The sequence below is a fragment of the Malurus melanocephalus genome, unplaced genomic scaffold, assembly GCF_030028575.1.
Source record: "Malurus melanocephalus ecotype Western Australia unplaced genomic scaffold, MMel_1.1 scaffold_233, whole genome shotgun sequence".
Classification (NCBI taxonomy): domain Eukaryota; kingdom Metazoa; phylum Chordata; class Aves; order Passeriformes; family Maluridae; genus Malurus; species Malurus melanocephalus.
In genome coordinates this window covers 134,558-147,988 of record NW_026623465.1, presented here as the reverse complement: position 1 = coordinate 147,988, position 13,431 = coordinate 134,558, and the positions used below count along the sequence as shown (strand labels likewise).

General features: G+C 61.9%; 4 protein-coding genes across 4 annotated transcripts in view; 1 reads left to right on the top strand and 3 right to left on the bottom strand.

The window, feature by feature from the left end:
- Positions 1-509, bottom strand: part of HYAL3 (hyaluronidase 3) — a 5,998-nt gene extending 5,489 nt beyond the window's left edge. Inside the window, exon 1 of the mRNA XM_057374789.1 lies at positions 491-509. The gene's annotated coding sequence lies outside the window, so the exon portion shown is untranslated. The remainder of the gene's footprint in view (positions 1-490) is intronic.
- NAA80 (N-alpha-acetyltransferase 80, NatH catalytic subunit) overlaps positions 1-2,098 on the bottom strand; it is a 5,211-nt gene extending 3,113 nt beyond the window's left edge. Inside the window, 5 exon segments of the mRNA XM_057374807.1 lie at positions 491-571; positions 574-634; positions 637-936; positions 1,520-1,605; positions 1,924-2,098. Of these exon segments, the coding sequence (XP_057230790.1) occupies positions 491-571; positions 574-634; positions 637-936; positions 1,520-1,605; positions 1,924-2,098 (703 nt within the window).
- On the top strand, positions 2,097-5,964 carry RRP9 (ribosomal RNA processing 9, U3 small nucleolar RNA binding protein). Its single transcript, XM_057374806.1, has 15 exons — positions 2,097-2,171; positions 2,308-2,390; positions 2,565-2,677; positions 2,758-2,831; positions 2,947-2,988; positions 3,180-3,306; positions 3,503-3,627; positions 3,853-3,945; positions 4,043-4,143; positions 4,254-4,388; positions 4,544-4,606; positions 4,683-4,828; positions 4,922-5,001; positions 5,131-5,204; positions 5,299-5,964. The coding sequence occupies exons 1-15, from the start codon at positions 2,097-2,099 to the stop codon at positions 5,402-5,404; spliced, it is 1,437 nt and encodes a 478-aa protein (XP_057230789.1). The 3' UTR covers positions 5,405-5,964.
- A 174-nt stretch (positions 5,965-6,138) lies between these two features.
- Positions 6,139-12,509, bottom strand: GRM2 (glutamate metabotropic receptor 2). The gene is made up of 5 exons (XM_057374831.1): positions 11,895-12,509; positions 10,071-10,908; positions 8,326-9,389; positions 7,240-7,414; positions 6,139-6,792 (listed from the first exon to the last, which is right to left on the bottom strand). The coding sequence occupies exons 1-5, from the start codon at positions 12,351-12,353 to the stop codon at positions 6,719-6,721; spliced, it is 2,610 nt and encodes an 869-aa protein (XP_057230814.1). The 5' UTR covers positions 12,354-12,509; the 3' UTR covers positions 6,139-6,718.
- Between the last annotated feature and the right edge of the window lie 922 nt (positions 12,510-13,431).

Below are 13,431 nucleotides of genomic sequence, written 5' to 3'. Positions count from 1 at the left end.
TGATCCCATCATTGACCCTATCAGTGACCCCAGCACTGACCCATCATTGACCCTATCATTGACCCACCACTGACCCATCATTGACCCATCACTGACCCACCACTGACCCCATCGTTGACCCGTCACTGACCCACCATTGACCCCATCGTTGACCCCAGCACTGGCCCATCACTGACCCACCATTGACCCCAGCATTGACCCGTCACTGACCCACCACTGACCCCATCGTTGACCCCATCGCTGACCCATCACTGACACATCACTGACCCACCCCCGCTCCCCTCTCCCAGCCCGTGTCCCCTCGCCGTTCTCCTGTCCCAGCCCGTGTCCCCTCGCCGCTCCCCTGTCCCAGCCCGTCTCTCCTCGCCGCTCCCCTGTCCCAGCCCGTGTCCCCTCGCCGTTCCCCTCTCCAGCCCGTGTCCCCTCGCCGTTCCCCTCTCCAGCCCGTGTCCCCTCGCCGTTCCCCTCTCCAGCCCGCTCCCGCCCGTACCGCTCTCCGGCCCCGCTGCCGTCACTTCCTCCGCCGGCCCCGCCCCGCTCCGCCCCGCGCCCTCTGGCGGCCGGAGGAGCCCCGCGCTGCCGCTCCGATCCGGGCTGCTCCCGAATTCCCGCATGGACTCACCCAGCCTTGTGCTAGGAGGGCGGCACACCCTGCCCTGACGTGCCCAGCCCTCCGCAGGGCCTGCCTGTCCAGCCCCGGCCCCAGGGACACCAAGCCCCGCTGGGCAGACCYGCATTGCCGCAGCTCCGCTGCCATCTGGAGCAGGGCTGCCCCAGGCCGTTTTGGGGATATCCATCTTCACACCCTCCTCTCTTCCCCAAGGACACTGACACTGTGTGGGAGCTGTCCGTCCATCTCTTTGAAGCCGCGATCGGGCTTATGGTGGACAYCACAAAGAAGAGGATGAAGGAGGAGGTGCAAGACTGTTCTTTCACCTGCTTGACCAGGACACAAGTGAGGCCAAGGTGGGATTGCCAGCCTGGTCAGCCCTTTGGACAGTGCAGCTGGGACCCTTCAGACATGTCCCCATGAGGTCTAGCTTGCTCAGTTCCCAGGGAGAATTCCCCTCCCTGATCACAGCTGCCTTTCTTCCTCTGCAGTGYGGATGGAAAGGGAGGTGGGTTCCTTGTCCACCCAGCTCCCTCGTCACTGCCCCTGGCATGGGTTCCTGCAGCCTCAGAGACTGAGTGACGACTCCACAGCACCCTGGGGCTAACAAGACTAAAACTTCATCGCCCATACAGGCTTCCAGCCAGAGACCGCGGCTCCTCTTGTCATACCCTGGGGTGCTGAGCTTGGGGCAGCATCACTCCCCAGCTGGTGCATCCACCTGCACGGGCAATCTCATCTTTTYCTAAGTCTGTTGCCTTACAGAGACCAACGCAGGGCATTCCCACTGTCTTTCCCTGACTCCCCCTGTGCCAAAGAGAAAAGAAATTGTTGGCACAAAATAAAATTTCTGCACAAAAGTACATTTTGGCTCTTTTGACCAACCCCTGTCCCAGACAGAGACAGTACTCCAGCATACCCAAGGACAGGTGCCTGSGACTCCACAAAGGAGGGATCGGAGACCATGCCCGATAGTGGGGCTGGCTGAGGAGTCCCTGAGGGACAGAACGAATTGATCATCATTTGGGAAGKAGCAACGCCCTGTCACCGTCACCACGGGAGGCTGCCAGCTGAGGGACGGGCTCTAAGGGCTGTGGGGGCCGAAGAGGCAGCGCTGGGAGCCCTGGGGCACTGACAACTGACCCCGGGGTGCTGGTCCCCGGCACGGGTGACCAGTCCCTGCAGCACAGACCCCGCTGTCCAGGCGGGACGGTGGCACCGGAGGGGCGGGGACAGCCACCCCCCCGTGGGCGTGGCCAATGCATGGGGGCGTGGCCATGGCCGAGGGGCGGGGCGTTGGTGTGACGTCACACCAGAGTGACACCACTCCGCCGGCCGGGGGCGGGGCAGGGCGCCCTTCCGGAACCGGCAGGCGGTGCCACAGGGCCAATAGGAGGCGGGATCCCGCCGCCCGCAGCCAATAGGCGCTGTCGGGGGCGTGGCCTGGGCCCGGCGGGCGGCGGGGGGGCCCACGTGTGGCGGCAGCATGGCGGCGGCGGCGGGCGGCAGGAGGGGCAAGGCCCCGCGCGGGGCGGCGGGACGGCGGCGGCCGAGGCCGGCGGTAAGGCTGGGGAGGGAGGGAGCGGGGCGAGGAAGAGCTACTCCGGCGGGGCCACCGCCGGGCGCTTCCGCTGCGGCCGCCCACGTTCCCATCCCATCCTGTCCCGTCTCATCGATCGCCCCATTTTGTTCCACAGGCACCGAGCGCYGATGGCAGACCGCGGGCGACTGCCGGTCGGCCCGCCGACGAGGAAGTGTCTAGCGACTCCGAGACAGAGAGGTAAGGGCTGCGCTCGGGGAGCGCCGGTACCGCAGTGAGGTGCCGGGATAATGCCGGGATACCGGGAARTGCCTGTATCAGAGAGAGCTGCCAGACCGGGGGATGCCTGTACCGGAGGGGTGGCGGTACCTGCAGGGTGCCGCTATTGATGCTCACGCACGTGTGTCCCTCCAGTCCATTGTTGGGGCGGCGGCGGCGAGAGGCAGCGGAGGAGGAGGTGGAGGAGACGCCGCAGGAGAAGAAGCTGCGCTTGGCCAAGCAGTACTTGGAGGAGCTCCGGCAGCTCGGTGAGTCCCGCCCGGTCCCGGTGCTCCAGCGGGGCGGCCCCGGGCGCTGAGCCCGGACCTCATGCTCTGTCCCACCGCAGAGGAGGAGCGGGCGGAGGACGAGGAGGATCTCGAGCCGGCGGATCTCATCGGCGACCGGTTGAAGGAGGACGTGGTGAGTGGGGGAGCGGGCACGGCCCCTCGGTCCGGGTGACGGTGGTGGGGTCGGTCCCCTCGCCGTGGGACCGGGACTGAGGCCACCTTTGCTGAACCTCCCGCTTTTTCCCCAGCTGGAGCAGAAGGGCCGGCTGCAGCGCCTGGTCGCCAAAGATGTAAGTGCCCCGTGCTGGGGCTGCCAAACTGCAGGTGCCAGCTTTGGGGGACAATCGGCACGGGCAGGACCTTCTCCAGCTGGGGTGCCAGCTGCTGGCATGCTGGAGAAGGCAGGGTGCTATGCTGGAGTACTCCCATGCCTGGGGAAGGGTGTGGGGCAGCCCAGCTCAGCATCCTGCTCTTCCTGCAGGTACAGCCTCCAGATCCAGCCAGCATCCGTGTGCTGCGGGGACACCAGCTGCCTGTTACCTGTCTGGTCATCTCTCCTGATAACAGATTCATTTTTTCTGCTTCCAAGGAYGGCGCCCTCATCAAATGCAAGTGTTCACCTGGGGTTATGACTGGCTGTTCCCCAGCTCAGATCGTGCAGGGACCCAGTTGCCCGCTGAGGTGGCTTGGCCTTTGGCTGTTCCTGGATTGTGCATCATTTCAGGCTCTGTGGGAGGCTCCCACAGGGCACTTTCAGGAGTGGTGGGAGGCTCCCAGAGGGTGACTGTGATGCCTTTCCTGCAGGGGAGGTGGACAGTGGGAAGAGGCTGTGCGTGGTGCCCGGGGGGAAGAAGGGCACGGAGGAGCGGCACATGGGGCATGCATCCCATGTCCTTTGTATGGCCATTTCGTCGGACGGCAAGTACCTGGTATGGGGACAGGCTGGAGACATGGCCCATGGGAGTGTTCCCCCAGGGTCCTGAGGGTAGACTCTCATGCCCAGATGTGCCTTGCTGGGTTAAAGCAGCCCCTACCCCTGGCTGGGTCAAGAATGGGTCCCTGGGACACCCAAAGCCCATGGAGTGGGAATGGGGGCAGGGGTGGGCTGTGGGTCTCCAAGATGCAGGTCTCAGGCATCCCCTGCTGTCTGCCAGGCTACGGGAGACAGGAACAAGCTGATCATGATCTGGGATGCAGCCACGTGCAAGCGCCTGCACATCTTCACAGGGCACCGCGATGCCGTCTCGGTGAGCTGGGGGCATTGGGCACGATGCCTGTGGGGCCAGGCATCTGTGTGCCCCTCGGCATCCCTCACTGCTGTGCTGTCTGTCCATCTGTCCACAGGGCCTGTCCTTCAGAAAGGGCACACACCAGCTGTACAGCGCTTCCCACGACCGCTGTGTCAAGGTGTGGGATGTGGCAGAGAACGCATACGTGGAGACTCTGTAAGACCTGGGGGAATCCCACTGACCCTGCCAAGGGGTTCACCAGCAGCCCTGGGGAGCCCAAGGGGCAGATGGCCTTGCTCACCACAGCTTTTTGTCACCTCCCCCAGGTTCGGGCACCAAGATGTCATCACAGGGCTGGACAGCCTGAGCCGGGAGTGCTGTGTGACAGCGGGGGGACGGGATGGCACCGTGCGGCTCTGGAAGATCCCTGAGGAGTCACAGCTCGTGTTTTCTGGGCACCAGTAGGTGTTGGGTGCTGGAGGGGGCTGTGGGCAGGTGGTGTATGGGTGCCAGGCATCACCAGACTCACCCGGGATGTGCTGGTRAGCCCTTGTCCCCTAAGCAGGATCCCAAAGCACTCCTGTAAACTGCTGACAGTTACCTGTTCTTCTCACAGGGGCTCCATTGACTGTATCCAGCTCATCAACGAGGAGCACATGGTGTCTGGTGCTGATGATGGGTGAGCACAGGGCCTGGACAGTGCCTGGGGTGGGAGGGTGTCCCCTCAGCCCCCTCATCCCCCACRTTCTTTGCAGGTCTTTAGCCCTGTGGGGGCTGACCAAGAAGAAGCCGCTGGCTCTGGCTCGGCAGGCGCACGGTGAGCAGGACGCCCAGGGCCTGCAGCAGCCATACTGGATCTCAGCAGTGGCCGCCCTGCGMAACAGTGACCTCCTGGCAACGGGTGTGTGGCAGACACTTGTGGCAGCCCCTGGGAGATGTGTCCTGCTCCCATCCCTGGGTCAGGGTGTGTGACAGTCTCCTCTCTCTGCCCCAGGATCCCACAGYGGCAGCGTGAAGCTCTGGAAGTGTGGTGAGGGATTTCGGAAGCTGGAGCACCTCTGGGACATCCCGGTGGTATGGATGGATGGGCAGGTTGGGAATGGAGGGTCTCTCAGCAGGGTCTCCCCTTCCTGGGCAGCAGGAGGAAGCTGTGGGGGCCCCTCCCCCTGCCCTGTCCCTCACCCTGCTCTGTGTCCCCTCCAGGTGGGTTTTGTCAACAGCCTCAAGTTCTCAGCGACTGGTGACTTCCTGGTGGCTGGCATTGGGCAGGAGCACCGGTACTGTCCCCCCTCCCTGGTGCTGCCTGCGGGTGCAGCTTCCCCTTCTTCTGGGTCTTGTTGGAGGGAGACTCCCCTTCTCTCTCGTCCACAGGCTCGGACGGTGGTGGAGAATGAAAGAAGCCAAAAACAGCATCTGCATCATCCCCCTGAAGAAGAAGACCACAGCTTCCGGCCCTGAATCCCCTGGCAGCTCCTAGCCCTCTGTCCCTGGAGCAGGTCATTCTGTCCCTGGAGCTGTGCCCCGCATCCCTGGTGCAGATCCTGCTGGCCCCCATGTCATGATGTGGCTCTGCCCTCTGCGAGGGTCTGTCCCCTTCCCTCAGGATTGGCTGGACCTGAGCTCTGGACCAGTCCATTTTGTAAAAAAAAAACACCACCAAAAACACTTTATTTACATAAATTACAAAAAAAAAAAAAAAAATCACACTCTTGTTCACAGAAAAAGTCTACTCTTAAAAACTTGGTTGGGCTCAAATACCTGGGTCCTGTTACTTGCCCTGAGCCTCCAACGGCCCCCCCGGGCTCTGCAGGGGTTGGGGGCAGTGGGCATTTGTCCACCCCTGCTCCTGTCCACTCTCCCACAAAGGGATGGAAAGCGCCACGTAGAGTGAGGGAAACGATATGGGGAGCTTGGGCCCAGCCTGGCCACACTCGGTGGCTCTCTGGGGCCAAAACTGGGAGGAAAAGTGAAACTGCAAAGCGCCAGGGAAAGGGCGATGTGGGACACGGCTCGGCACGGGGTGATGGGCAAGGCATGGCACTGGGAAAGCGGGGTGGAAAATGGGGCAGGGCAGCGTGAGCCAGCACAGGGAGGGAGTGGGAGGTGCAGCGTGGATTGGCACAAGCAAAAAGGAGTTTGAACGTGGCTTTGCGAGAGGGATTGCATTGTGCACGGGGGTGGGGGCAAGGGGCGTGGGATGTGCCCCGGGGCTGGGTGCAGGTGCTGCCGGGTCTGCTCCAGGGCTCAGTGCAAGGGACAAGGCGAGGGTATTTGTGCCCCAGCTCAGTGCAAGGTCCGTGCGATGTGCACTGTGGCTCAGTGCGAGGGACAGGGGGACATTCACCATGGCTCGGTGCAGGGGGCATGGGTGCACAATGGCTCAGTGCAGGTGACACCGAGGGATGCGTGCCATGGCTCAGTGAGGGATCGGGGGACATTCACCGTGGCTCAGTGCAGGTGACACCGAGGGATGCGTGCCGTGGGTCAGTGAGGGATATGGAGGGACATTCACCATGGCTCAGTGCAGGTGACACCGAGGGACGAATACCATGGCTCAGTGCGAGGGACGGGGGACATTCACCGTGGCTCAGTGCAGGTGTGGAGGGCACATGGAACGTGGCTCAGTGCAAGGGAAGGGTGACACATACCGTGACCCGACATGAGGGACGTGTAGCTCGTGCTGGGGCAGGGACTGAGCCTCCCGGCTGCATGTGGCACCTCATGGGGCCGTGCTCCCCGGGGAAGCAGTGGCGGTGCCGTGTGGCAGCACCACAGCTTGGTCCCCTGTCCTTCACAAGGATGACGTCGTGGAGTCCACCACCTCGCGGCCATTGCACACCGTGGGCACGTAGGGCGAGGCTGAGCCTGGACAGGAAGGCAGCAGTCAGGGCTGGGCTGGGGCCGAGCAGCAGAACCCCCAGCATGCCATGGCAGCAGTGCCCAGGGAGCTGGGGTCGAGGGCACCCAGGATGGCTGTGTCCCCTCAGGTGCTCAGGGTGGCCGTATTCCCTGGGGCTAAAGTGGACAGTGCCTGGGGTAGTGACAGGTGCCTGGGGGCAGCTCTATCCCCTGGAGAGTGGCCCTGTCCCCTCAGAGCAATGACAGACCCTCAGGAGCTGTGCTGTCCTGGGAGATGAGGCATTGGGACACAAGGCAGGGAACAGTCACTGGGGACACCACATTCTCTGTTCCCCCCACTTCCCACCATGGCCTACTCACTTTTCTTCAGAAACCCCTTCTGGGTACCCATACACACTGCCCACCAGGAAAGCAGTGCTGTTCCCCAGCCCTTCCCCACCCCACYGTGCTCACCGTGGGACTGGCTGGAGCCGGCTGCTGCCACGCTGAACCGAGCGGTGCCCACRCGGTGACTGGCCACGTTCTTCTGCGGCTGGAAGAGTATGATGTGGAGCTTGGGGGTGAAGAGGCAGCCGAGGACCACGGTGCCGCTGAGGCTCACCGAGATGCACATGGTGGTGGTCTGGACCTGGAGACAGGGGTGGGCATCAGGTGCTCCACCCATCAGCCCTCTGCCCCGAGCAGGGCAGGATGAAGCCCGTACTGTGGCACTGGCCAGCCCCACTGGGCACAGGCTGCACCCTGCAGGGACATCCCACCCCACCCCACCACACATCCCTCTGTCAAGGTGATCCCGCAGGAGACCAATGGGCAGAGGGTGGACAGTGCCCTGATGGGGACACGCTGGCCGTGCAAAGCAGGTACACCCTGAGCAGCAACCCCAGCCCTGTCAGCGTGCTGCTTTGTGGCACTGCCCAGGGCCTGAGCCTGCGCTCCCCCACCCAGTGCCCACTCCCTCTGGGCGTGCAGGTCCTCTCTGGAAGCCCCTGACTGCAGCTGTCCTCACCAGCTCCTCAAGACCCATCAAGAATGTGTTTGGTTGTCCCTGCCAGGGGGCTTCAGGTGCTGTAGGGTGCACCCCATGCTCCCCAGTACCATGATCCTGGTACTGCTCRGCACCCCAGGCTCCAGGCTGGCCCTGGGGCTGGCATTCATGCCCTGTGCTGTGGTGTCTGGATGAGCCAAAGGCTGTCTCATGCTTTGGTGTCACCAGGCAGAAGGATGGCTATCATTCCTCCATGGTCTGGCTATGGGGGGGATCTCTGGAGGTCTCAGGGCCATTTCCTCACCCTGGCAAGTGAGGGAGGGGGGGCAGATCCTCTCTCCGGGACTCATTGCCCTGTCAGCCACAGCCCGTCAGGACCCTTCACCTGGTCCCGGCCCTGCTCCACCCAGTGCAGAGATGACCATCCCCAGGTGTGTGGATGAAGACCCACCCCCAGGCCCTGCATCTGCTACTCACAAACCCCACGGGGCCCACATCTCCAGGGCCACTTGGATGCAGCCCTGTCAGAGCCCCCTCAGAGCTCAGGCTCTTACACGGTAGTCGCTGGAGGTCACGTAGAAGATGGGCAGGAAGGCCAGCCAGATGATGCAGGTCGTGTACATGGTGAACCCAATGAACTTGGCCTCRTTGAAGTTCTCGGGACATTTCCGTGTCTTGAAGGCGTAGACCGTGCAGAGGACAATCAAGAGGACATTGTAGGTGAGTGAAATGAGCATGTTGGAGTCGCGGTTGTTGCACTTGAGGGTGACAATGTACCTCTTGTCAGGCTCAGTCTCCTTGCCTGTGCCAGGGGTCTCCACCAGCAGCCAGATGACGACGATGATCAGCTGGCAGGAGATGAGGGCCATGCAGATGACCACCTGTGACGTTGGGCTTATGAAGCGGGGGCGCTGCACCCCCTCCTTCACCCCGCTGAAGATCCTGGCGATGCGATTCGTCTTGGTCARGAGGGCCGAGTAGCAGACGGCGAAGGACGTGCCCAGCCCCAGGCGCCGGAGYGTGCACACCCCGGTGGAGGGCTTGGCGATGAAGATGAAGGTCATGCTGTAGCACATGAGGAYCCCCGTCAGCAGAATGTAGCACAGCTCTCGTCCGGAGGCCTTCACGATGGGGGTGTCGTTGTTCTTCACGAAGACAGCGATAACGAAGAGGGTGGAGATAAAACCCAGGCAAGAGATAGTGACGGGGCCAATGGCCCAGACGTCTTTCCAGCGGATGTACTCTTGGGGCAGCTCGTAGCAGCCATTCAGGGTCTCGTTGGGCCAGTACCCRAGCCCACAGTCCATGCAGGTGAACTCATCCAGCAGGTACTCGTAGGGCTGGCAGGGGATGCAGATCCAGCAGCAAATGTCTCCAGGCTGCATGCTCTTGATCTCGTTCTTCTTGCAGGGGTCGCTGCACTGGGACACGGGGATGGAGGTKTCAGCCCAGGGGATGAGGCTGGTGTCCAGGATGAGCCCCTCTGCCCAGTAGCCCACCTTCTGGTACCGGTACCGCCCGTCCACRTAGTGGTAGTTGAAGATGTTGTAGCGCCCAATGCCGTCGCCGTAGCGGTCAAACCGAACGACRCTCTCGGTGTCCGCTGGCCTGAAGGGAGCTGCGGGGAGGAGAAGGGGAGACCATCACTGCCTCAGGGCAGGAGAACACTCACTCCAGGCCTGGAGGCAGGGCTCCTCCAGAGGGTCACAGCTCACCATGGCCACAGGCAAGTGTCCAACCTGTTTCCTGCCTTTGCTCCCATTCTTGCTGCCTGTGCACATGTTAGGAGCAGGAAAGCAAAAATGGAGACCTACTTCCCCTCTGCCTGAGAGCTGCCAACCCCAGGGCAGGGGCAGAGGAGGATTGTGCAGCCCCCTTGGCTCTCAGTGACACCTGGTAGCCAAGCTCAGCCTAAGTCACAAAGGACATGCTTCTGATTCACCCCAAACTGTATGGGTCCCCCATCAAGGGTATCCCTCCAGTTTAATCCCCGAAATGTGAATAAATCATGATGCTTGAKGCATATTCCCAAGGGTCCCTTGTGGGGCTGGTCCCACCCAGCTGTAGCAGGATGGAGTTGGTGACCAGTTTCTCCACATTTTTCTACTGAGGACAGAAGATCTAGATTGCCTCCCAAGAAAGATAGGGAGCTGTTGGCACTTCAGGACAACCACAGCCCTGGTGTTGTCAGGCTGGAGGAATTAGAGGGTCTTCGTCAAATTCGGGCCTCCTTCTTTCCTATCCTGCACCCACCCCTTTCCAGTTTGGCAGCCAAAGCCCATCTCTATCTTGGACTCACCATCRAAATTGACATTGAGTATGAAGTCCTTGTAGAACTTCTTGCCGTTGACAGGCTTCATGGCATCACAGAGCTTGCTGGAGTTGGGGCACAATGTCCGGTGCATGTTGTGGAGGGAGTGAGCCATGGCATAGACAGCGTTGACCACGAACGTGATCTTGGACTCTGGCTCAAACTTGCCTGTCTTGAGGGAATACCGGCTACAGTCCTGTGTGTGGAAGCTGCACTTAAACTTCTGCTCCCAAAACTCCCGAAACCAGGGATTTCGGCTGTTATTGTAGGGGTGGAGGTTRCGGAAGTAGGAGGCAAACTCCTTTATGGGGTAGGCTGCCAGCTCGATGGTGATGGCTCCCTCCGCCACCGCTTCGCTGCCGGCYACCACGCTCTCCAAGGCTCCCCACCCATCGCTGGCCACCCACATGAAGGACACATTGGCTCTCTGGGCAGCCGCCAGCAGCTCCCGAGCGTCCTCACTTCGGGTGAACAGCACGACCACTCTGGCRTTGGGCTTCTGCATCAGAGCCCGCACCACCCCATCGTAGGTTTTCTTGTTCATGGAGCGCCCCACCTTCTCGGACGTGGCGATGCAGATGTTGCGCATGCGRGCTTCTTGCTCRAAGGCCTCGATCCCCRTCTCCCCGTAGTCRCCCTCYGAGGCCACTGTGGACACGTATGTCCAGTTGAAGAAGCGGAGGATCTCGGCCATGGCTTTGGCTTGGTAGAAGTCTGGTGGAACCGTGCGGGCAAAGTAGTCGTAGCGGGACTTGTCGCTGAGCTTGGCGCTGGTGGAGGCATAGCTGATCTGYGGGATCTGGAAGAGCCGCAGCAGGTTGGCCACCTGGTGGAGGAGCAGAGGGGAGTGCCTGAAGAGATGGCCAGGCAAGAAACATTTCTGTGGGGAGACCCCCACCCAGCACCCCATGTCACACAGTGCTCACCAGCATGGGGCTGATGAGCAGCTCATCCCAACCCAGAACATTCTGATCTGTCAGAGGGACCRGAGAAGAAGAATGGATGGCACATTCACAGAGTGCCTGAGCCCTCAGACATGCTCATTTTATTTTTAGTATTTCAAGTGTTTCCCTCTGAAATTTGGGGCCGGAGAGGAGACAAAAGCAGAAAGTCTGCCATAGGTGACCTGTGGGAAATGCTCGATGGCAAAGAGAAAGCCAGATGCCTGGCAGCCCCACAGCGCAGGGGGGAAGATTTGGGGGGCTGGGAGCTGGGGCAGAGTCCCCCTCTAGGCTGGAGGATGCTGCAGAGCTGGGTCAGGGGACTGGCGCCTGCACATCCAGCATCGGGAGCTGCAGCGGGACTGGCACCTTCCAGCCGCTCAGCAGAGGCCCTGAGAGCTTCAAAGGGGAAAAAAGCCCCACTAATGAGGCTGTTAAAACCCAGGCTCTGGGGGCAGGAAGGGGGGCTCGGGTGTGCCGGCAGGGCTGATGAGCCTGCCCASGTCTCACTGCTCCCCAGGCAGGAGATGGGGCTTAATTAACGTGGACAAATGATCCACGTCTGATGGCAAGAAGGTCCCCGGGCGCAGCGATGACACTGCCTGTCCTCAGCACAAATGGGAGCTGCCAGCCTGCCGTGCCCCCCCAGTGCCCCCTGTGCTCCCCACATGGCCCACATTCCCCCCCTGCTGGCAACCGTGTGCCGAGGRTTGGGACATGGGGACATGCTGAGTTCCCAGACAGGGAAGGGGCAAGTGTCCAGGTGGGCTGGACTGGGATGCTGCCAGCACCAYGCAGTCCTGGCTTCTTCCACCCCATCTGTGGATGCAGGGACCCCGGGGACCCCCAACCCCATCAGAGCCCCTCTTGCCTGGATGGAAACGTCACTGTAGGAGCCCCCGATGACGCCGGTGATGGCAGTGGGAATATCGTCGTGGACAGCATAGGAGCCATCAGGGCAGATGTGCTCAGAACCATCCACCCTGGTGAGGGAGGCACGGACGAAGTCAAGGGACTGCTCTAGGGCATAGGTGTCCTTGGAACAGGTGTCGAGGATGTGAGCACCCAGCTTCACCCCCGGCAGGATGCTCCCGTCCTTGTTGATCTCGTCCAGGGCGAAGAGCATGGCCTCCAGGCGCTGGATGCCCCGGTGCTCGTTGATCTTGCCGCAGTCTTCACTCCCCACTCCTTTCTCGTGGACGGGGAAGAGGCCCCCGATCACCAGGTCCCCATCCATGCTGATCTCCTTCTTGCCGGCCATGCCGTGCCCAGCAGCCACACAGGTGGCCAGGTGCATCAGCCCCAGCCAGGCKGCCAAGGGGACCGCCATGGGGTGTGCTGGTGCTGGCCGGGGGACCCACACCACCCCGTGTCACCCGCTGCCACCCGTCAAGGCGAGGGCAGGCGGTCCCCAGGCATCGGGTGGTGGGGGGTGGCACGGCGTGGTGTCGGCAGGGCAGAGGTTGTGCCACCCCGGCAGAGCCCTCGGCACCTGGAAAAGCAAAGGGAAAAGCCGCTGGGTCTGCGGGACACAAGGCAGGACAGGGACAGGGACAGGGGCAGGGACAGGGACAGGGACAGGGGCAGGGACAGAGTCAGTGCTGCACGGGAGAGCAAGGGCATGAGCCTGCCTGTGCCCCCTGCCCTTAGGAAGAATTTCCCTGCAGAAAGAAAACGGGGGCAGATGCCATGACCCAGAACCCCTAGGACACACACAAGTGACACAGACCCTGGGGAACAAGGAGCAGCTCCAGGACTGGTCTCCCCACAACACTCACAGAGACACACTGGCATAGGGGAGGGCACAGAGCTGGCCCCGCTGGCAGCACCAGGCAAAGCAGCCTGGAGGGGGACAGCGTGACAGCCCTAAAATGCCGTGGGGGGAAAGATCCAGGGATGTCACCTGGCACAGGAAGCCCGGGCTGGGCAGRCAGAGCCAAGGCCGGCTCCAAGCCGAGCCCCAGACCCACGCAGCAGCATCAGGGGTGCTGACAGATGTCAGCCTCCAGCCAAGAGCACTGCCAAAAGCAGCCAGCYATGAGCCCACCGTGCCCACAGCACCCAGCACCCACAGTATTTTAATCCCCATCCCACAGGCATGGAGCCCACCCACCCTGCTGTGCCCCTAGGGCTGTCCATGGCACCGGGGCTGGAGCAGGGACTCGCTGCTGGCTTCACCTTCACGCAGCAACACGCACAGCTCTGGCAGTCGCGGTGCTTCAGAGTCTGTTCTCTCACCACCGCCCCTTCCTTCCCCGTATACTAAATTCAGAGATTTCAGTAAAAGTAAGAGCCAGGTTTGCTGACTCCCTCTGCAGAAAGCACGGAGGCGCGGGGGAATCAAAGGCTTTTGCAGCAGGCAGGCCTTGTTTTGGCAGGAGAAGCAGTCCCCTCGGAGATTGGTTGTC